Source organism: Panicum hallii, chromosome 4 (assembly GCF_002211085.1).
Source record: "Panicum hallii strain FIL2 chromosome 4, PHallii_v3.1, whole genome shotgun sequence".
NCBI lineage: Eukaryota > Viridiplantae > Streptophyta > Magnoliopsida > Poales > Poaceae > Panicum > Panicum hallii.
Genome location: NC_038045.1, coordinates 2,109,515 through 2,132,445, shown reverse-complemented (window position 1 = coordinate 2,132,445; position 22,931 = coordinate 2,109,515). Strand labels below are relative to the sequence as shown.

Below are 22,931 nucleotides of genomic sequence, written 5' to 3'. Positions count from 1 at the left end.
GGCTTGGCAGCGCGGGTGGCCGAGGCGTGGGGGAAAAGAGGAACGCGCGCGGGCGGTTACGGCGCGCTGTCGCGGAGCGGGGACAAGGGCGCGCGGTTGGCAGGTGACGCGAGGGAGCGGGGGCCGCGGCGGGGAAGAAAGAGGGAAAAGGGGAGCGGGCGGTTGGAGGTTCCTGTCGCGGAGCGGCGGCGAACGACGACGCGGGTGGAGTGAGCCGGGAGAGGGAGCGGCGAGAGGAAGGGGAAAGCTGACGGGTGGGACCCGCCCGTCAGCTGCCCCGGGCGGAAGGAAGGGAGGCGTCGCGGCGGTTCGCGAAGCTGGGCTGGGCCGGCTCGCGCGGGCTGGTTTACGCGCGGAGAAAGAAAGGGAAAGGGGGAAAAGAGAAAGGGTGCAGCTGGGCCGGTTGCGTGGGCCGGTGGCCCACGGGGGTATTAGAGGGTGGTTTCTTTGGATTTGAATTTGATTGGCCCCTTCCAAATTCAAATCCACACCATTTGAATCAAACAAATTCGAAAATCCAACTCAATTAAAATGCAATAACCCTTCAAACCAAGACCATTCACAAAATTTTTGAAATCCACCATTTTTATTACCAAACCTTATAAATACTAACATGGAATGTTACATAATGAGTCTCCCTCTTTTTTAAATAAAGGGAACTTCTTAGAGATGCTTGAGTGGTTCAAAAATAGAAATTCGGAGGTGAAAGTTGCATTTGAAGAGTCAATGTGGGGATCTCATTTTATAACACTTCTCCGTATTGAGTCAATGTGGAATTCTACTGTTAAGGTCTTGTCTATGATTCATGAGGATGAACCTAATCCTGGTCGAGCTGGTGGATTGGTAAAAAAAATGGAGAGCTTCTCTTTTGTTTTCAACATGAAGTTAATGTTGAAAGTGCTTCGCATTACAAATGAATTGTCTCTCCTCCTGCAAAAAAAAAGATCAAAATATCATGCAGGCCATGTCTTTGCTTACCGATATGAAGGCACCTTTGGTAACTTTGAGACATGAAGGTTGCGAGCCCTTACTTGAAGAAGTCAAATCATTTTGTGTTGCAAAACATATTCCAATCCCAAACATGGATGAGCCAATACAAAGATGGGGCAGATCAAGGCTTGATGGAAACTTAATCACTCAAGGGCGTCATTATCGAGTTGATACATTCTATGCTGCGCTTGATGCTATTATCACAGAACTGGATCATCGCTTCAATGAAGTATCATCTGAGCTACTTACTTGCGTAGCATGTCTTGATCCTAGAGACTCCTTCTCTAGGTTTGACATTGATAAGATTGCTCGTCTCACGGAGATCTATGATCAATATTTCTCAATTGTTGAGCGTTCAATGATAAGGGATCAACTTGAGACCTTCATTTTACATGTGCGAAGAGTTGAGGATTTCATTCCTTGTCATGATCTTGGAAGTTTCGCGATTAAGATGGTCGAAACTGAAAAACATATTGCATTTCCTTTGGTCTATCGACTTATTGAGCTAGCATTACTCCTTCCAGTGGCAACAGCATCAGTGGAAAGAGCTTTCTCGGCCATGAATATAATCAAGACAGATTTGCGCAATAGGATGAAGGATGAGTGGCTCAATGATTTGATTCTATGTTACATTGAGAAGGAGATTTTTAGAGCTCTTGAGTATGATAAAATTAAGAAAACATTTCAATCCATGAAATTTCAGAAAATGAGATTGCCAAGGCCTCCGAGAAGACCTAGACATGCTTAGTATCTTAATTGGTATGCATATTCTAGTTTTGTTATGAATTTTTTTTCTATACATGTTAAATTAGTTTTGATCACTAACTATATCTTAAATTTGCAGGTTCATCGTTTATTGATATGTTTATGTGGATTGTACTGCTCGCAAGTAATTTTAATGCATCATATAAGAGGTAACATCTATAATCTCTATGGTGCTTTTGATTTGTGTCTTGCGTTTTAGTTTGTGTCATGCACTCGCCACACCATAAATTTGTTGCTGGCTCCGCCACTGGAACCAAGTGGAATTAATAATTTCTTTAGTTCTAAGTTGCCTGCCTGATTGTTGGTGGCTGGCCCAAATACCGTTGCAAGATCAAGCTACAATACATGCGGTGCATATTAGCTAAAGTTGTTGACAGCAATCAACCTATGGCTCTGTGTCCCAGTGGCTAAGGGGCGTTGGGCCACCTCGAGCTGTCGAGCGCGGGCACGGCGGACTGCAGCCGGCCGCGCAGCCGAAGCTCGACGGCGCCGCTAATCGCTTCCGCGAGCACCTCCATGCCGGCGAGGCAGCCGCCACGGCGCCTGTGCGTACCTGCTTGCCGCGCCCTCCGCGTCGGACTTCGAGGATCGGGGTGCAAGCAACAAAGTGCGGGGGCGGCGACGAGGTCGTCCATGAGCTTGAACTCATTGCTGACGGTGCCGTCGATGGCTGTGCCTATGAAGCTTGGTGCAGTTGCAACCACGACCTGAGGCGCGTCGTACTGCTGCAGCGCCGACCTCGCCCTGCCCGAACTCCCGGCGTTCGTCGCGTCCAGGAGCACCTACGACGAGCCAGCCATTGCGTTCGCGCGCGGCGAGCCACTCCTCGGCGACAGGCTTTTCGACGCCCGATCAAATGGATCGTAGGCAAGCTCGCCGTGAAACCTGGTGGTGTCGTCGCCGCCACCGGCGGCTTCCCGGACGGACGCAGGGGCAAGGCCAACGCGTGCACGCGCGAGAATGGATCAGCCGCCGCGCTTGGCAAGACACAGACTAAAGCCCTGGCATGGTCGGGCAATGAAACAACGACCGGGGGTGGACGGTAAATGAAATACCGTCCACCCCTGGGATCCCTTACAGCCGTCCGATCATACTTGTGCGGCCGAGATCGCGCATTTACCGTTTCATGGGGACAGTTTGCAGGCGTTGTTGACCGCGTTCACGCTCGAGCGAGCAAGAGCCTGACGTCGCATCGACGGGGTGCGATCCCCCACCCCACTCGGCTACCTCGAGCCGTGGAGCGCCGGCCGCAGAGCGGAAGGCAGAAGCGCGCCGCGGCGTTCATCACGTCCACTACGAGTTAACTGCTGCGGTGAGTTCCACTGGAGCCGTTCCCCTACCTCGTGGCCGCGCCCTACCTCCAGCTTCCCACCACCACCAGACGTGGCCGGTGCTCTGTTCCATGGCTACAGGCTTCACGAGTTGCCAGCGGTGTCGGCGCGTCTGCCTGTCGCGTCCTACGAATCGAGCTTCCAGGCTCAGGGACTCAGGGTGCAAACAGCGAAGCGGGACAGCGGCGGTGTCAGGCCTCGACTCGGCGATGTACGCCGGCGACGAGGATGGAAGCTCGACGGAAGACGAGCTCACACAGCGGAACGCACGCTAGACACACTTGGAACACACGGTGGTTTTTGGTGCTGCGTACGACGAGCAACTTTTTGTTCTTTCTCTTCTCTTATTATCGAAAGGGAAATAGTAGAGATGAGGATCGTGCCGCTGCTCCTTGCGGATTTGTCGCTTGTCCATCCCCACGCCCGCAAGTGCGCTCACGTCCGCAATCCCAGGCATCGTGAACGAGCTATTCCCGATCCACGGCCTCCTAGCGCACGGTCACCACAAGTCGGAGCTCGTGCGCATGCAAGCAGAAATAAACGGCATGCATAACTAACTAGCCAATGCGTAAGGAGTACTAACAGCGGCGAGGTCGGCCATGAGCTTGAACTCCTCATTGCTGATGGCGCCGAGCCGTGCCTACAAAGCAAGATGCCTAGATGCAATGCAACTGCGAGCTCGACCGCGCCCAGCGCGCCGCCGGGGCCCCGATTGACCTGGGCGCGGCGCACCTCTGCAGGCTCAGCGCTGAGCTCGGCCTGTCCGAACTCCCGGCGCCGGCATCCATCGCTTCCAGGAGCTCATACGTCCACGATTTGCTGGCCATTGCGTTCGGCGGCGTCGATGCGCGCGGCGAGACACTCCTTGAAGAGGAGTCCGAGCATGCCGCGGAGCCCCGGCCCGGTGACGAGGCCATCAGCGGTTGCAGGGGCATGGCCAACGTGTGCACGTGCGAGACTACTGGGATGACCGGGCCTGTGACTGATTGCCACGGTGACTTTCGCTTCGCCTTATCCGATTCTATGAACAAGCAATCATGCAGGTCCCGCGTTTATGAGCAAAACAATGCCAAATTTCTCAACTCACGGCTGACGCCGCACTCGCAGTTGTGCCTATGAGGCGACAGCAGCAGCAGCAGCAGCAGCGAGCCCAGCCCAAAACGCCGGCGTTCATGGTGTCCAGGTGTTCATGCGCGCTATCAACAAGGAGGTGGCGGTCGGCGCGTCGCCCTCACCGGGCGGGATGGGCGGCCTTAAGCGCGGGCGGACGGCAGCAGCAGCCGCGCTTGGCGAGACACAGACAAAAGACCCTGCCGCGCTGGGCCTGGCGACTGGCGTGGTCGGGCAATGAAATAACGACCCAGGGGGTGGATGGTAAATGAAATAACGTCCACCCATGGAGTCCTTGGCAGCCATTCGATCGGACTTGTGCGGCCAAGATTTTCACATCCACCGCTTCACTTCAAGGGGATGATTTGCAGGTGTTATTGACCGCTGTCAACTCTTGGGCCTCGGGCGAGCAAGAGCCGGACCGAAAGGGTGGGGCCCGGCGGCTACCTCGAGCCGCGGAGTGCCGGCACGGCGGACTGCGGCAGCGCGAGCTCCCCGGCGTTTGTCAGGTCCAGGAGCACCTCCACCGTAATCCAGCGGCCCGCGGTGAGTTCCACTGGAAACGTTCCCCTGCCGCGCGGCCGCGCCATACCTTCAGCTCCAGCATCCTCCCGCCATCGGAGCCAGGTGGCCGGTGCTCTGTTCCATGGCTGCAGCCTGCAGCCTGCAGCCTTCACCACTTGCAAACGTCACGTGTTCGTCTTGCACGTTGCTCAGACCACGGAGGAACATAGATGAACACGTACTTGATTATTGTCGATCTCAGTACATAGATGAACAGCACGGTCACACAGCAAACTAGACACCGTTCCAACTTCCAAGCGTAGGCGCGGCAGCCTAGACTCGATCTAGAGCAGGTCGGCCACGAGCCTGAACTCCTCGATGGTGATGGCGCCGTCGCCGTCGCCGTCCAGGCACTCGACGATGGCCGCGCAGTCCTCAGCGCTGGCGGCGCCAACGACGCCGAGCGCCCTGGCGAGCTCGTCCGCGCCGACCAGCACGCCCCCGGCGGCCTCGAGCGCGGGCAGCGCCGACTGCAGCAGGTCGCCGAGCGCGCCCAGCCCGAGCTCCCCGGCGTTCATCACGTCCAGGAGCTCCTCGACGCTGAGCCGGCCGTCGCGGTCGGCGTCGGCGCGCGCCAGCATGTCGCGCGCCTCGGCCTCGGACTTGTCCAGGCCCAGCGACGCCAGCAGGCCCCGGAGCTCGGGCGCCGTCACGAGCCCGTCGTTGTCGGAGTCGAACGCCTGGAACGCCTCCACCAGGCTGCTGATGTAGCTCAGCGCCTCGAAGTCCACCGCCAGCGGCCGCCCCGGTGCCGCCATTGCGATCTTGCAGGGATGACTGAGCTTATTTTTTCCTCTTTCAGCTGCCTGCTGTGATTGAGCACTGCTCGCTTGCAAGCACACGGCCTTAAAAAGAGCAGGTGATCTTGATCCTCGGTGTTCGATCGAAGTTCTGTCAGAGCAGCAGGATTGCAGTGAGCGTTGTGCCTGAGTGTGACAGGGACTGGACTGGAGAATCTGAATCTTTGGCTGCTTTGTGTCGACATGGAATGGGACACATAATTGAGCATCGTGTTCGCGCGCCGCGATGCCCTGGGTTTGGATAAGCCGGCTGGATTCTCACGCAATGGTGGCGCGTGTGTGTGGAACTGTCAACTGCGGATGGAGATCGATGAACGGAGACGATGGGTAACTGGGCCAAAGTGGGCTTCATGTTCTGGGCAAATTCAACAGGAAAGGCCTAAACCTTTGGTGGGCTACTCTTTCGTGATCTGCAGCATTCCGTCTACCAAAAAATTAGGCCTGAAGGTGTTGCAGGCCTCCAATTCCGTATTTCCGTTATTGATGGGTCTACGACTAAGCCCTTTCCATCTTTCTTTCAAATTTTGCCGACCAACCCAACCTTGCCTCGAAGAGAGGAAAAAAGAAAGAAAAACTCGTCACGCTCGTCAGTCAACGGGTCCGTCAAGCATTTCCTCGAATAGCCCGCCAATCAATCCTTCAGAAAAAGCCTTTGACATCACCATATCTTACGCCAATTCTTTTTTCTGCCATTTTCCGTGTCACAACTAGCTTTTTGGTCTTTTCTCCACGTGTCAATTAAGTACCCATCAGATCGCACTTTTTCTCACCCAAAAGACACGGTTCGTTCCATTTTCACAAAACAAAAAACATTGCGCCTTGCAATCATTCAACACGGCCGTAAGACTTGCTGATCTTCTTTCGTTCAAAAAAAAAAAAAAAACCTTGCTGAACTTCGTTGCTGCATCCATTGGCCGTTGCGCTCCATCGCTACAGCTGCAGAAACGCGGTGCAAAATCAGCACACACCTACGCACAGCCCCTTATATTGACCGATCACAGTCCAGACTCCAGAGCTTGATCCGGCACCCACCCAACGAACTCGTCAAAAGCCAAGTCGATCTCCTCTCCTGCATGTTCGCGAGAAAGAGAGAGTCAGCAATGGAGAAAATTCAGGAGGCCCTGCATCCTCAAGTTTTCTGACCTGACCCTGACCCTGACCCTGAACCTGAACCTACTATAAGGACTAGAACTCTAGAAGAACCGGTACTGGATACGCAGAGATACGCCTGTGATATCTAATTGGGCCGGCTTACTTGCCCCCGTCTGCTGACTCGCCGCCATGCCGTTGAACTCGATCGAGGACTCTGAATTCAGAGATTCAGAATCAGCTTGCAGCAGGTAGAAACCATTGCAACCAAGTCTGAACCAGGAGCAACAGGTTACTAGTTATTACGCCCACCTGATGAGTGCTGAGGTGGAGACCAGGCAACTGTTTCAAGGAGTTGTTAGGACATTGGATCAGCACGCGGAGGTCAACTGCTCCCGATGCGGCACCAACCGGCGAGGCACCTAGGTTCTCTCCTTCCCGGTTTCAACCGGACACCGTGTGGTTGGAGTTTTTTCTTTTCTTTTTCATGTCTGTGAATACTTCATCACTAGTATGATTTTTACAAGGTTTCGGTTACGTGAAAGCCTACTCACTTGTTCGGTCATTTTCGATGAGGTGCATGTGATAGCACATTACAACCTCCGGGACATTTATTTTTTTTCTTTATAAAAAAGATCGGCCTCAATCAAGCTCGCGGTTGGGTGTGAAAGAAAAGTCTGCGCTGCTAGATCACACTTGCATGCGATCAGTTTAACACGATGCAAGTCAAGGACAGCGACGGGGTTCGATTGCTGGATCAGTACGGACTAGTATTCAATTGAGCCCTTGTCAAAACCACCTCACCTAATGCCAAGCGCCAGCAACCGGGCAGAAGCCAAACCGCTCACCCAAGATGTTGACAACGCGAGCACGGGGGAAGTGCAGGCACGTTTCTGACTTTGCACACACGATCGAGACCTGGTTTGGTTTCCGTGGTGCATGAACCGTGCTAAGCTTTTGTCGGAAGTACAATTGGTTGACCAGTGAGCTGCTTCCTTGTAATGTATAGACAGTGAGAACAAGATCTTCAGATGAGATTGGGGAACGTATGCTGCCTAACAGAAAGGCTCCCTTGAATGATTTTGCCCATGCTTTATTTCTACTAGTATGTGGCAGAAGAGAAAAAGAAAGAAAGAAAGGAGAAGCTCTGTGATCTGTTTTTAAGTGCAAGTGATGTTGCCAAGTGCTAAGCAATGCATGATGAAAGATCTTGACTATGAGACCCTGCCTCTGATTACAAACGGTTTGTATAATTTTAGTGGCGACAAGTCGAATATAAACCCATCCCCATCGAGTCAGTCAGTCGATCATGCAGTGTGTGGGCAAACCATTTCCCCGGCAACTCTTGGTGCTTCTACGATCGATACGGATCACTCACCAGTCATCACCTCATCCACCCACCCACGCACGCACGCACAGCCGTCCGTCAGGACAGGGACGGCTGCTGATGTGGTCCAACCCAACCACCTCCGGTGTCTGTCCAGACGCCCGGCGGAGAGCAAACCCCGTCGCCTCCCAAGTCCCAACCGAACCACCGGCGATCATGGGGTCATGTCAACTCTTCCCGTCGTCTTCTTCCCAGTAAAATAAAATAAAAAACTACCCGTCCCGTATTTTCTTCGCTCTCACCGTACGCAGCGCGAGAGGGAAAGTAATTAAACTGACCGACGGAGAGGCGACGACAGGCGCCGCTTGGGTTGGGCGTCAGCATCTGGACGCGTTCGTGGCCGCGTGCATCAGCTAAGCCGTCGCCTAATTGGCCGGTCGTCGCGTCTGATGGTGCGGCTTATCACCTGATCAAGTTTCCCGTCCACGTTCGTCGGTGGCCCGGTGTCGTAGTGTGAAGGCAGGGGAGTAGCGCGAGATACTGATGAGGGATGACCTGTGCCTTCCCAAGACCGGGTCTATACGCCGGTGATTTTTCCTGCTGTATTATTGTACAAATACGGTCGTCTTCGAGTCGCATACGTACGTGTATTTTAAGCCATGTACGCCTCCGAGTAGACTAGTCTGCAGTGCGTTCGTGCGCAACAGGAAGTGATGTGAACTGCATGATGCTGACACTAATAGGTCAAGAGTGAATTTAATTTTTTTTCCTGATGAATAAAGAGTGAACAATTTGAATTTTGAGATGGTTTTGGATCCGGATCGAGTGATTTTTGTCGGGCTTGTTCATCGACAGGGACGAAGGGACGGCGACGACGGCACGAGGTGTCCGGCATGGATGAATCCAACGGACCGTGCCGTGCAAGTTGTGGTTGTGTATAAAACGTTGCAAAACTACCACTAGCAAGTCAAAAACCATCGCTATTTAGAAAGAAAGAACGAAAGGAAGAAAGAATTGCGCTTCGTAAATACAGTATGAGCATAACGGCAGCAGCAAGAATAGGACCGGTTTTATGTGCATGTCCCTTTTCCTTTTCTGCGACTCGTCTAGACGTCTGGAACATGTGTTTTGCATGACACTTGCACCCAAAAAAAAAAGATATATCTCAGCGTTCATTGTTCTCCAAATAAACCTTGCATTGTTGCAGTTCCGCAGACCACAGCACTTCTGCAGGAAATGTTTAGTCTCGAACATTGATGGATAAAACAAGATCACAGAGATGATTCCATTGACCTGCAAAAATCACATGGATTGGTTAGCAATCCCAGCAGCTCCTAGAACTCTATGCACATTTATTTATTATCCTTTGAAAGAAAAAGATAATGATAAAAATCTATGCACATCTCACAGCGACCTGACTTGCTCATCTGACCATCTCCACTGTCCCACGTTATCTCCCATATTTTCTTTGTCACGATCCATGGATCCACAGCCCATAGATGCATAGGTCATCTTCGCAGAGTCATACGCCGTAGGGCCAAGGCAAACCACAGACGCTTTCCTTCCTTCCTTCCTTCCTTTCTCGCAGACGTACACATCACCCAACGCTCAAAAAGTAAACGGCCCGGCCGGGCGTAGCCGCAGCCACCCACCCCGGCCGGCCCCGCTCTCCTCTCCCCCCCCCCCCCCCCCCCCCCCCCCCCGGCCCGGCCGCGCCATTGTCCTGAGCTCCGACCTCCATCCACTTGCTCCGCAACCAGCCACAGGCTGCGCACACATTGACCAGGACGCTAATGATTGCCTTTTAAAAATTATTAGGTGGATTATTATGTGCGGGATGAGGCTGAAAGATATGTGTATCAAGATAAGTGCGTAGTGCTCTTCGATGCACCTGCCACTTCCTCCAGAAGTGCCCCGAGCGAACGCGAATCTTCAGCGCCTGATCGGCTGTTGGCTGTTGCTTTCGCCTTTTTCCTGTTCTGCAAAATCGTTCCGGAAAAGGGTTCACAACTGTCAGGAGAACATTGCGACGGACTTGTAAAGCAAACGAGCAGTTTCTTTTTGTAAAAAAAAATCTGAATTTAAACTGTCCTAGGTCATATTTTCCATGGGCAAGAGATTTGTTCTCAAGGTTTTCATGCGCTACTATATAGCAAAAATATGCCATGCTGCAGAAACTTTCATGTGTCATTAGGTTGGTGAAAACCATGGTCTGGTTTCTTATCAAGTATAAGAGTCCTATATCATTGATTCAGAAGATATGGATGAATATATGCAACTATAGATTATACCAGCATGGTGCAATATTCAATACCAACCTGGGCTCCAAAAAGATACTCAGTGGCAACTTCCAAAGTTTGATGACGACCTAGAGAAGGATAACCAACTACAGGATAGTTGGACTTTTGCACGTAGAGTTGTAGCTACCGAAGCAAAACGTCAAACATGTGAAGTGGGCAAGAAAAGTATTTCCCTTTTTTTTCCACTCTGGACTCTATTGAAAAAAAATATGCTGGTGGCAAACGTGTAAGAAACTGATTTGGATGTGTCTGCAACATATACCTTTGCCATTTTTCCTCCAGGGAAGAAGACGAGGAAAGATCAACAACACAGAGAGAACAAACAGCTTCTTCTTCCCCCATGCTGTCGTAGAAAGAACCTCTGGTTCTTTAGCTAGTCAGAGCCCAAATCGAGCGCCTCTGCAGAAGGGAGTTTCATGAGAGAATCATGCAGCCACTGAATTTGCCATGCAGCAGCAGTAGCATCTCAAAATTACTCGTGCCTTTCTTTGGCCTCATCTTCGTCCTCCTGCTCTCCTCGGCCTCTCACGTCAGCTCCTGCACGGAGCAAGAAAGGAGCTCCCTCATTGACTTCCGAGATGGGCTCTCGCCGGAGGGCAATGGTGGCCTCAACGTGTCATGGATCAACAACACAGACTGCTGCCAATGGGAAGGAATCTTTTGCAGCACTGATGGTGTGGTCACGGATGTCTTGCTTGGTTCTAAAGGCCTCAAAGGCAGCATCCCACCATCCCTCAGCAATCTCACCGGGCTGCTGCGCCTCAATTTGTCCCGCAATTCACTCGAAGGAAGTCTACCAGCAGAATTGCTGTTCTCCAACAGTATCATTGTCCTGGATGTCAGCTTCAACTACCTATCTGGTCCTCTGCAAGAGCGGTGGCAATCCTCAAATCCTGGTCTTCCTCTCCAGGTATTGAATATCTCAAGCAACTTATTTAAAGGGCAGTTCCCATCCACAACACTGGAAGTGATGAAAAATCTGGTTGCTCTTAATGCAAGCAACAACAGTTTTACTGGATCAATGCCATCTTCTATTTGCAACTACGCCCCATCAATTGCCATGCTTGACCTTTGTTTAAATAAATTCAGTGGCACTATTTCCCCAGAGTTTGCCAATTGCTCCATGTTAAAAGTACTCAAGGCTGGCCACAACAACCTTACAGGGGCTCTACCTCATGAACTTTTTAATGCTACCTCATTGGAGCAGCTCTCTTTTCCAAACAATGACTTACAAGGGATTCTTGATGCTTCCAACCTAGTCAGGCTCAACAATCTGATCATCCTTGATGTTGGATCAAATGGGCTCCGTGGTAATATACCAGATTCTATCGGGCAGCTGAGTAGATTGGAAGAGCTCCACTTAGACAACAACCTGATGTCTGGAGAGCTACCATCGGCACTAGGTAACTGCACAGGTCTCAGGTACATCACCATCAGAAATAACAGTTTTAAGGGAGATCTTAGCAGAGTTAACTTTTCCCGGTTGGATCTGAGAACTGCAGATTTTTCAATGAACAACTTCACTGGTACAGTTCCTGAAAGCATCTATGCATGTAGCAATCTAATTGCATTACGGCTGGCTTTCAACAAATTTCATGGCCAGTTCTCACCAAGCATTGCCAATCTCAGGTCCTTGTCCTTCCTTTCAATTACAAATAACTCATTTACAAATATCACAGATGCACTTCAGAAGCTCAAGAGCTGCAGTACCCTCACCTCCCTACTTATTGGAACCAACTTCAACGGTGAAACCATACCGCAAGATGAAGCAATTGATGGTTTTGGGAATCTTCAGGTCTTGACTATAGATGCTTGCCCATTGGTCGGAAAAATCCCTCTTTGGCTATCAAAGCTCACAAAGCTGGAGATGTTAGATTTATCAAACAATCAACTGACTGGACTGATACCATCCTGGATTAATAATCTGCAACTCCTCTTCTATCTAGACATATCAAACAACAGCCTTACAGGGGATATCCCAATTGCATTGATGAATATGCCAATGATACAATATCAGAAGAACGCTGTCCGGTTGGACCCCAAGTTCCTAGAATTACCAGTATATTGGACACCAACACGTCAATACCGGATGCTCAATGCTTTTCCCATTTTATTGAATATAGGCCACAATAGATTCACAGGTTCCATTCCTCCAGAGATTGGTCAGTTGAAAATGCTCGATGTCCTAAACTTCAGCTCCAACAACTTATCTGGAGAAATACCATGGCAAATCAGCAACCTCACAAGTCTGCAAGTGCTAGACCTGTCAAACAACCAGCTCACAGGTGAAATCCCACAAACATTGAGTGATCTGCACTTCCTTTCTATATTCAATGTGTCTAACAATGAACTAGAAGGGCCTGTTCCAACTGGATGGCAGTTTGATACATTTGCAAATTCTAGCTACAGTGGGAACTCCAAGCTATGTGGCCATGTGCTCAGCATCCCATGTGACTCAACAAGAACACATACAGCCCCCATGAAAAGGCGGAACAAAAAGACCATTTTTGCACTTGGTTTAGGTGTGTTCTTCGGCGGGCTTGCTATACTTTTGTTGCTGGCACGTCTTCTTATATCCATAAGAACCACAAAATCTGCCAACAGAAACAAGAGCAGTAATAACAGGGACATAGAAGCAACTTCATTCAACTCTGTTTCAGAGCACTTGTGTGATATGATAAAGGGAAGCGTTTTGGTGATGGTACCTCGAGGAAAGGGAGAATCAAATAATCTCACATTCAGTGATATCTTAAAGGCCACAAATAATTTTGATCAGCAGAACATTATCGGCTGTGGAGGTAATGGTCTAGTGTATAGGGCTGAGCTACCCTGTGGATCCAAGCTTGCAATCAAGAAACTCAATGGTGAAATGTGTCTCATGGAAAGAGAATTCACAGCAGAGGTTGAAGCACTCTCCATGGCACAACATGAGAACCTTGTGCCACTATGGGGTTATTGCATCCAGGGAAGCTCGAGGCTCCTCATATATTCTTTCATGGAGAATGGGAGTCTTGATGATTGGCTTCACAACAAGGATGACGCCAACTCATTTCTCGATTGGCCAACAAGGCTCAAGATTGCACAAGGAGCAGGCCGCGGCCTTTCATATATCCACAACACCTGCAAGCCTCACATTGTTCACCGTGATGTCAAGTCCAGCAACATCTTACTTGATAGAGAATTCAATGCTTATGTTGCTGATTTTGGCCTCGCCAGATTGATTCTTCCTTATAACACACATGTCACGACAGAGCTGGTAGGCACACTGGGTTACATTCCTCCTGAGTATGGGCAGGCATGGGTAGCCACACTGAGAGGTGATATATACAGTTTTGGAGTGGTCTTGCTTGAGCTGCTCACTGGGAAGAGGCCTGTCCAGGTCTTGATCAAGTCGAAGGAACTTGTCCAATGGGTAAGGGAGATGCGGTGTCAGGGAAAGGATATTGAGGTCTTGGATCCTGCACTTAGAGGAAGAGGACATGATGAGCAAATGCTGAATGTGCTTGAAGTCGCTTGCAAGTGTATCAACCACAATCCTTGCCTGAGGCCAACCATCCAAGAGGTTGTGTCCTGCCTGGACAGAGTAAATGTGGACATCCAGGTGCAGACGTAGTTAAAGGACAACAGACTCTAGGTGGTAATCTTGTACTTCACATTAGTTGTAACTTCTGTAGAAGAATGATTTTCTAACAAATCGTACTTGTACAGTAGTGTGTGCAGTGTGTACATCTCTGAAAAGAAAGGGCTCACAGATATGAGGCCCTTTATACAATTTTACTTATTTTTTTTAGAAAATCCTGTACTTCCAAGCTCAATCGCATGAACATGGAAAATGCATGGAAAGAATACTCAGATCTAGTTTAATTCATCTGCATTTGGTTTTCTAACAATTTGTACAGTTGTGTATGTACTTCTGTGAAATAAAAGGCTCACAGTTATGAGATTTTGTATTCACATTTCTTTCTCTTTGGTGGACATTGTGCATTTCCAAGATTAATTGCATGAACATACAAGTAATTGCTTAAAAGAAATATCGAGCTATTAATTAATCCATCTACATTTTTTTGGTTTGTTCAACATACAAGTAATTGTATCAAACAAGTGCATAATTCAGGAAGGGGGGCTGGATATTGTTGGTTGTTCCGGAAAGGGGTGATGATATGAACTAGTGGTGCTTAAAATATAACTTAGCGGCACCATCAGTATTGTTCAGTTCCAATTGCTTCTTTCCTACATGATGTTCAAGTGTCGCAACTGCCTTCCTACAGTCCTACCAGATTCAGAGCAACCATAGCAGCACAATGGGAGAAGTAAAAGCACCCAGTTGATTCAGAGCAAAACGAAAACAATGTACACTTCAACAGGCCATAACATCCTAACGGTCCGACAATTTTTCATGCAGGCTATACAATACAACCAAAACAAATGTCAGGGGCAACAAATGATATACTGACCAACGGGTATTGGTCGCGGTAGCTGGCTGCAGATGGTTTCCCAGCAGCGCGCCCGCGAATCCATGGCGGAATGGGACCGGCCGCTACCGCTTCGGCACGGCCGTGGCCGTGCGGGAGGGAAGCCAGACGGTGGCTGCGGCCGCCGGCGGGGAGGGGGATGGAAAGAATGGAAAGAAGAACGCAGCTTACAGGAGCTGGGCCTGGGCCTTCTGGGTCGCCAGTGGGCCGTCCTGCAAATTGCCGTGGGTTTCATCGTGTTTCCAGGATGTGATGAGCCTATGGGCCCTGACTGATGGAGTAAGGACGAAAACTTTTACGTATTAGGCCCAAAAGGGATTATTAATACACATGAGACTGAATATTCCTTCCTTCTTTGACCGAGTAGAAACGAATGGAACTGAAGAAACCTGCAAATCTACAGGACAATTTACTGAATTGAGGCGTTAACAGACTGCAGAAGTTGCACCCCTTTCTTGGATCCCTCCCTGGCCTGTTGCAGGTCTGCAGCCTCGGTTTTTAAATTGCTCTGCTCCCCGCTCCACTTCCAATCCATGCTTCTGCTTCCAGCTGCAGCATCAGCAGCACGCCGGTGGACATGGGGATCTGTGCGCGCAGGCAGAGCAGCAGAGGCATCGTATGAGTCCGGCGATCCAATCCAACACCGCATAAAACAATTCGGATACCTCAAGATCATTGATCGGGTACGCCTAATCAAGCAGCGGCGTCGGGCTTGGACCATCCCTATCCGTTTCGAGAAGAAAGGGTAGTCCCTTTTTCAGCTCTGAACCATGGCTGGTTCATGAGCTAGTGCGCTGAACATTCCCTGGAAGACGAAGAACAGCTTCAGCAGACACAGTTAACAGCTTAATCAGCGGCAGGAAGAATCTCCATCAGTAACTGGTAGCAGTAAATCTGTCGGTGTCGTACACCATTAGGAACGCGGACCACATTCCCCGTACGCGGCTGGCCGTCCTCCGGGAAAAGTTCGCCGTAGCTGGCGCGTGCAGCTCGTACACACACGTCCCGCGTACTCGCTGTACCGTGCTCAAAAGGCGAGAGTGAAAAGGCAGCCGAAGCTAGCTGGTGCTCGCCGGCCGGGGGGCACGTGGCGGCGGCACGCCGCCGTACCGATCGGGGCGCCAGGAAAAGAGCCTCACGTTCCAGCCATGGCTGATCACCAGCTAGCTCTGGCGCCTGCGCCCCGGCCTGTATTTTATCAGGCCTGCACGCGCGGCGCCATCCACGCGCGGCAACAGCTGTGTACCTGTGTGGCGGTCGCTTTGACTCGCTCGCTCAGCCATGGATGATGGATCAGCACCACGCCTTTTTTGCGCTCTCTCATCATGCAATCTCTACCAATCTTTGCTTCCAGATGCAGATGCCCTCGTCGTCTTATTACCGCGTTACAGGCTTAGGGACACTGCAGGATGTAAATTTAGAAACTAAGTACAGTGGTTGCAGAGTTCAGACTTTCAGACTGTTTGAAGTCTGAACCAGAATGCCCCGAAATTCAGAGCATCTGCGGAACAAAGTGCGTCATCACGAAGCCTGATTAAAAAAATTACCGGCCATCAAAAGGTTACTGAGCCATCTCGCCCATCGAGAGTGCCTGCCATATTCTTCCTTCCTAGGATCCATTCCTGCCACTGACTGATGAGACGCCGATCCCAATGCGAATGCACGACGACACTGGCAGAGCGGCAGGCTGTCACTGAATCTTCAGGGTTCCTCTCCAGTCAGTCAGTGTTAACCAGACAGGTTAGCTGCGTACTTAACATTTTAACCGCGATCAACTTGCATACGCTGATACACCCGACAATTTGGGCGCTGCAGTTAATCAACCTCCACCAGCCCTGCGGTTCCTTGACGTGGCCTGGCGATCATTCAGATCGTCTCCCGCCTTGTTTATTCAGTCAGACATTCAGAGGGCACGCCGGGGGCACGATGCTTTGCAATACTCTATTGCTGTTCCAAAAGTGCCTCAAGTGTGAAAGCTACTGCTACCATTGACTGTGACAGGACTTCAGGTTAGTTTTACCAGCAATTTCAAACCGTCCCTGCTTAATACATGAGACCAATCTTTAATGATCGAAGTTCAGAAATCTGAAACGTATCGGTGCAATGCCGACTTTCTGATTCTTTGGATTCAGTTTGAACTTCTGCAAAAGCATGTATGAACTGTTGTCTGAAAAAACGGCATGCAGTTACCTCCCTTGAGGCTTCCTGGCTTTGATGTAGCCATGGTTGAGTCTGATGAGGTGAAAACTGAAAACTGGAACTTTCTAGTTAATCTACCTCTGCATAGCGGTTTAGTAATTAACAACAAGAAGAACAGAAGGTTGCTATGCTTCTATGGACTGAATGTTTAGTTTAGGCGAAGAAACTTCGACCGGTAAAAGTGAGATGGATCACCAGGAACCACGAACATCTTCCCCCGATCACGTGCCTGCATCACGTGATCCAGCCACCTCCCCTGCAGAAAGGAACGTGATGTGCAGTTAAAAATTGGCGTGTTAGTCCTTGGGACCAACTAACCCCAGTCTTAGACCGAATTAAGCCAAAGGGTTTAGCAGTGCAGTCAAAGATGCAGCACGTGCCGCCCAGTGGGAAGATGCAGAAAACAATCAGCACATGAATTCCCACAGGATGCTCTGGGTGATGGTCATTAATATCTTGGTCAGTGTATGTAGCGGGTTCGGGTCATCGTGTAGCGTCCGACTCCGTTTGTCTATTTTTTTCTGAATCTTTTCGAAATTTGTCAGTTAGAAGGAAGGAAAAACAAAATCGGTGTGCATGCTGCATACTGAAGAATTGCATATTTGTACCGCATGTTTTTTTTGCCAGTGTCATCAGTTGGGGCGCGGGAGTTTCATTATAAGTATGCTATTTGGAGAAACATTTTCTTTTTGCACTACCACTATTTGTCTACTTGAAATTTGAATTTTGAAATCACGCGGCTTGCGGTTTGAATCCACCACCCGGGCCAGGAACCGACCCGGTTACCAAATAGCGCCGCTTGCTACATGCTAGTGGTATGATAGTGATTATAGTATCCGGCGCTGAAATAAAACCCGCCCAAAGCCCATGTTAACTCCCACCACCTCTCCTCGATCCTTGCTCTAATCCACACACCACCCACTACCTCCCTGAGCTCGCACACTGTCCCAGGCCCAGGAGAAACACACCACCAGTCACCAGGGGCCTGCAGCCCTCTGCACTTGTGCAGTCTGCGGATGATGATGAGTTCTTCCAGTTCCAGCAGGGTTTGTCCGGTGGCGCTGCCACTGCTGCTGGTGGCGCTCCTCCTACTGAGCTCGTGTCCAGCTGCGTGGTGCACGACGGAGCTGACGAGCGCCGCCGATGCGGGTGCCAGCGGCCGACCGGCGGCGCGGCGGCTGCTGGTGTCGCGGCCGTCGACGAGCCGGCAGAAGGCCGAGCAGGCGCAGCAGCAAATGCGGGTCGACGGCCGGAAGACGCCCTTCAAGCAGGCCGCAGCGAGCTTCGGCCGGAGGATACCCAGATCCGGCTGGAACCCCATCCAGAACAGATGAGGTACACACACACTGATTCTAGCTCATCAATTCTTTCCGATGATGGAATAGATAAAATTAGCGTGTGATCTACTGTATAATCTAAAATGCTCGATAATTCAAACCAGTGGCAAGCATCTGTCTCTCTCACTCTTTTTCACTTTCTTACACATGACCAGTAGTGCTCGTTCATGTGGGAATACTAGAGCAGGGCCAAGCTCTGCAGCCTGCAACTTCCACTGATTTCTGCATGGTGTTCCATGTTTCAGGGAATTAGCAGCGGTGAGGTCCTGGTCCTGAATGAAGCCATGGACGAACCTGACCATCGGATGGTTTGGAAGCGCGCGATCGAGGAGCTGGGAGATTGCACACCGTCCGATCGAGCTTTAGGGTCGTCGCGTCTGCTTGTGCTAGCTGCTACCTAGCTTTTGCAATTTTGTAGTGCTAGTAGTTCAATAGTTTCTTTTCTTTTCTTTTCTTAGCATTTGGTTTAGATAGTTACTGTTAGTATATGTTAATTAGCCAGTCAGATGGGCATAGCTACTAGCAGGTTATGTCAGGGTAGCTAAGCTCCTTTCCCTTCCTGTTCTTTCTTGTTCAGATGTTCTTTTATTTGTTGGTTTAGCCTGCAGCTGTAATATAAAGCTCTCGGTACATGGAAGAAGCTAGCTAGATGCTCTCTTTGTTTTCTGGTTTTTGAGTCTTGCGAATTTTGAGCATGACTGCATGAGCACCCATCATGCTCATGCATGTGTCCGCCGAATATTCTGGAGTCCAGCTCAGAATGCTGACTGGTTGAGTACTTGAGTAGGCAACGTACACACAAAGATGACGTGTTAGTGTGCTACTAATTAGTATAAAATATTTTTAGTATATTGCATATTGATGACCATGCAGAAGGAAAGTCCCGGAAAATTTTACAAGAGACACTCAATTACAAACCTTGAGTGGCAAAAAAAAAACAGTCTTCCAATTTATAAGAAGATTTCTGAAAAAAAAGACAGTAGAAAACGAGGCTATAAAAAGCAACTCAGGATCCAAATCCCGGAACACAGTGCAAGCCCAGGCCCAACTAAAAGTTTTATGTACAGGCCGCACAGAGCATGAAGGGCCCATTCTGGACCAGTTGTAGAAAGGCCCAGACTAAACAGGTGGGCTTGTGTCCGGAGCCGAACAGTTGGGCAACTGGGCTTCCTCCTCAAGTCGACCGAAGATTGGCGCTTATGGAAATGTGGCAGACCATTTATTTCCCTGATCAACTCGCACAAGATTTGCATTGCATCCAGCAGTTTGTAAAGTGATGAAGAAGTCTCTAAGAATCTGTCAAATTCAGCTCTGGCTATCAGAGATCTTTACATCTTCGGATGACTTGCCGCCGATGGTGTCCACGTTCTCGAGCCAGCTGACCACATCCTGGATCGCCGGCCGGCTGAACGGCGCGGCGTCGACGCACAGGCAGGCGAGGTCGAGCACGTAGAGCATCTGCGCCTCGTCGCCGCGGCCCCTCAGCCGGTGGTCCAGCACCTCGGCGTGCCTCCCCAGCGCCCTCATCTGCGTCACCCACCCGACCAGCTCCCACCGCTGCCGCTGCGTCGGCAGCACCTCCACGGGGCGCCTCCCCGTGAGCAGCTCCAGCAGCACGACGCCGAAGCTGTACACGTCCCCGCGCCGCGTCGCCACCCACGCCTGCCCGTACTCCGGCGGGATGTACCCCGGCGTGCCCACCAGCTCCGTCGTGACGTGGGTGCGGTCGGGGAGGATGAGCCTGGCCAGGCCGAAGTCCGCCACGCGGGCCTCGCCGGACGCGTCCAGCAGGATGTTGCTGGACTTGATGTCCCGGTGCACGATCCGCGGCATGCAGTGCTCGTGGATGTGGAGCACGCCGCGGCTGGCGCCGCGCGCGATGCGGAGCCGGTCGCGCCACCGCAGCGCGTCGGCGCCGCCGGGGCGGTCGTGGAGCCAGTCGTGGAGGCTGCCGTTCGCCATGTACGGGTACAGCAGCAGCCGCAGCCCGCCGCGGATGCAGAAGCCCTGGAGCGGGACCAGATTGTCGTGCCGCGCCGTCGCGGAGGACAGGGCCTCCACCTCCGCGCGGAACTCGCGCTCCACCAGGCACATGTCGCCGTTGAGCTTCTTCACGGCGAGCCGCGTGCCGTCCTCCAGCTCGGCCAGGTACACGAGCCCGAAGCCGCCGGACCCGATGATGCTCGCCTGGCTGAAGTTGTTGGTCGCCTTGAGGATGTCCAGGAACGTGATGCTCTTCGCCGCGTCGCCGCCGGCCTCCGACATGAACAGGATCGTCTCCTTGGAGTCGTCGCCGTTGAGCTCCGTCATGGAGTCGAACAGCGATGCGTCGGCGAATTTCCCGCCGTCGCTGACTGATCCCTTCGACTTGACCCTCTTGACGGCGATCACCACGCATCCGAGCAAGACGACGAGCGCCACCACTCCGAAGCAAACTCCAAGAACGATGGCCACCAGAACCCTTCTGCTGACTAGCTTGGACGATGAAGACTCGCCTGCGGCAAGGGGTACGGCACATGAGACGGCGATAGCCGGGCCGCAGAGTTTGGGGTTGTCCCTGAAGCTCCACGGCGGGAACGCGTCGAACTGTCCGCCCGTCGGGATCGCCCCCTCGAGGTTGTTGTACGAGACGATGAATACGGCCAGGAAATTGAGCTGGTTGAGCGCCTGCGGGATAGGCCCCGTCAAATTGTTTCGGCGAAGGATCAGAACCTGCAGCTTGGCGAGGTTGCAGAGCTCCGGCGGGATTCCGCCGGAGAGGTAGTTGCTGCTGACATCAAGCACCTGCAGCGTCACCAGCTGCCCGATCTCGCGCGGTATCGTGCCGGTGAGGTAGTTGTTGCTGAAGTTGAGCGTCGTGGCGACGCCGGACATCTGGTAGTACCCGCGGCCCTGCCTGCTCGCCGCGCCGTTGTTCGGCGTCAGGGTGAACGTGAGTGGCATGTGGCCTGGTCTGAAATCTGCCATGGCCTGCTCCGACGTCAGCAGCGGCAGCTCCGTCAGCGACGGCGGAATCTCGCCGGACAGCTGGTTGCCGGACAGGTCCACGTAGTAGAGCTTCTTCATGCTGCCGATCCAGCTCGGGATCGGGCCGGTGAGGCGGTTCTCGGCGAGATTCAAGATGTTGAGGTCCTGCAGCTTCGACAGCCACGACGGTATCTGGCCCGTCAGCTCGCAGTTCTCCATCACCAGCAGCCGGACATTCCTGACATGGTCGCCGACCCAGCCGGCGTCCGGCAGGGCCTCACCGTAGAAGTTGTACGACACGAGCAGCGCGGTGAGGTTCTCGCATCCCCGGAGGTTCCAGAACATGCCGCTGATGTTGGTGAACGAGTTTATGGTCAGCGACAGGAACTGGAGCTGGTGCAGGTCGCCGATCTCCGGCGCCACCTGCCCTCTCATCTGGTTGTTCCCCACGCGGAGCGCCTTCAACGACGTGCAGGAGTAGATGCTCGGCGGCATGGTGCCGGTGAAGTTGTTGGAGGCCACGTCGAAGACGGAGAGGTTGCCGAGGCCGGAGAAGTCAACGGCGTCGAGGTCCCCGACAAAGCTGTTCGACCGGAGGTCGAGGCACCGGAGGCCGGTCCAGTTGCTGAGCGCCGGCGGGAGCGTCCCGGTCATGTTGTTGTGCGCGAGCCGGAGCTCCTCCAGCTGCGGCAGCTGGCTGATGGACTCCGGCAACTCTCCGGTGAACGCATTGTAGCCAAGATCTAGGGCGACGAGATTGCTCAGCTTGGCGATGCGCTCGGGGTCGAGCATCCCTTGAATCTTGTTCGACGGAACCAGCAGCCGCTGCAGCGGCTTCACGTCGAAGATGTCGTCGGGGAATTCGCCGGTGAGATTGTTGCGGCCGACGTTGAGAACTCGCAACTGCGAGCAGTTGGCGAACCCCGGGGGGATGCCTCCGCCGAACGCGTTCACGGAGAGGTCAAGAACGGCAAGCGCCGGGCAGCTCACGCAGAAGGATGGGATCAAACCTTCCAGGCTGTTGTTGCTAGCGTTGAGCGAGACGAGGCTCGGCGTGTGCTCCCAGATCACGGACGGGAACTGCCCCGCCAAGAAGTTGCTCGACACGTCGAGCACCTGCAGCGGGAGCGCACGGCCGCCCGCGCCCCCGGGCGGCGGCAAGTCCGGCAACGAGCTGGAGAGGCGGTTGTAGCTGACGTCGACGACGGCGGCACTGGGCAGCGATAGCAACGCCGACGGGAACGCCCCGTCGAGGCCGTTGCCGGAGAGGTTGAGGTGCGTGAGCGCGGTGAGGTTGGCGACGGCCGGCGAGATCGTCCCGCCGAGCCCGCGGCGCGGCAGCCACACGCGCGTGACCGCGCCATCGCCGCCGCAGCTCACGCCCTCCCAGGCGCAGCAGTCCGGCGACCCTCGCCACGAGGCGGCGATGCCGTCGCCGGGCCGCGGCGAGAGATCGGCGAGGAAGGACAGCAGGGCCTCCCTCTCCTCCGCCGCGCACGCGCCGGCGCGGTCGCAAAGAAACAGCAGCGAGATTAGTAGTACCACCCCCGAGACGATGACCTGGCGATTCAGTTGCATCGGCCGCTGCCAAACCGCCATGAGATCGCTGAGTTCCAGGTGCTACGCATGGTGGTGACCAATGGGGTCACAGAACTCTCAAGTCTCTGGCGTAGTCGAGAA

The 22,931-nt window shown here is 52.4% G+C and overlaps 4 protein-coding genes across 4 annotated transcripts; 1 reads left to right on the top strand and 3 right to left on the bottom strand.

Annotated features, from left to right (window-relative positions):
• Positions 1 to 4,927: 4,927 nt before the first annotated feature.
• Positions 4,928 to 5,615, bottom strand: LOC112888489 (probable calcium-binding protein CML29). Its single transcript, XM_025954710.1, has one exon. It carries the CDS (start codon positions 5,516 to 5,518, stop codon positions 5,045 to 5,047), a length of 474 nt encoding a protein of 157 aa, XP_025810495.1. The 5' UTR covers positions 5,519 to 5,615; the 3' UTR covers positions 4,928 to 5,044.
• Positions 5,616 to 9,064: 3,449 nt separating this feature from the next.
• LOC112889310 lies at positions 9,065 to 10,675 on the bottom strand. The gene is made up of 4 exons (XM_025955876.1): positions 10,539 to 10,675; positions 10,295 to 10,399; positions 9,868 to 9,955; positions 9,065 to 9,269 (listed from the first exon to the last, which is right to left on the bottom strand). The coding sequence occupies exons 1-4, from the start codon at positions 10,545 to 10,547 to the stop codon at positions 9,217 to 9,219; spliced, it is 255 nt and encodes an 84-aa protein (XP_025811661.1). The 5' UTR covers positions 10,548 to 10,675; the 3' UTR covers positions 9,065 to 9,216.
• On the top strand, positions 10,429 to 14,230 carry LOC112889308 (tyrosine-sulfated glycopeptide receptor 1-like). The gene is made up of 2 exons (XM_025955875.1): positions 10,429 to 11,802; positions 11,956 to 14,230. Exons 1-2 carry the CDS (start codon positions 10,704 to 10,706, stop codon positions 13,887 to 13,889), a joined length of 3,033 nt encoding a protein of 1,010 aa, XP_025811660.1. The 5' UTR covers positions 10,429 to 10,703; the 3' UTR covers positions 13,890 to 14,230.
• Positions 14,231 to 19,481: 5,251 nt separating this feature from the next.
• LOC112889091 (tyrosine-sulfated glycopeptide receptor 1-like) lies at positions 19,482 to 22,850 on the bottom strand. Its single transcript, XM_025955579.1, has one exon. It carries the CDS (start codon positions 22,848 to 22,850, stop codon positions 19,590 to 19,592), a length of 3,261 nt encoding a protein of 1,086 aa, XP_025811364.1. The 3' UTR covers positions 19,482 to 19,589.
• Between the last annotated feature and the right edge of the window lie 81 nt (positions 22,851 to 22,931).

What these genes read in the sequence shown, in the direction of transcription:
- LOC112889310 (XM_025955876.1), bottom strand. An exon ending in AGTATCTTTTTGGAGCCCAG is followed by an intron (nt 9,956 to 10,294) that starts GTTGGTATTGAA and finishes ACGATTTTGCAG; the next exon opens with AACAGGAAAAAGGCGAAAGC. An exon ending in ACTTCTGGAGGAAGTGGCAG is followed by an intron (nt 9,270 to 9,867) that starts GTGCATCGAAGA and finishes TGATTTTTGCAG; the next exon opens with GTCAATGGAATCATCTCTGT.
- LOC112889308 (XM_025955875.1), top strand. Translation starts at nt 10,704, where the DNA reads ATGCAGCCACTGAATTTGCCATGCAGCAGCAGTAGCATCTCAAAATTA. An exon ending in TTCAATGAACAACTTCACTG is followed by an intron (nt 11,803 to 11,955) that starts GTACAGTTCCTG and finishes CAAATATCACAG; the next exon opens with ATGCACTTCAGAAGCTCAAG.
- LOC112888489 (XM_025954710.1), bottom strand. Translation starts at nt 5,518, where the DNA reads ATGGCGGCACCGGGGCGGCCGCTGGCGGTGGACTTCGAGGCGCTGAGC.
- LOC112889091 (XM_025955579.1), bottom strand. Translation starts at nt 22,850, where the DNA reads ATGGCGGTTTGGCAGCGGCCGATGCAACTGAATCGCCAGGTCATCGTC.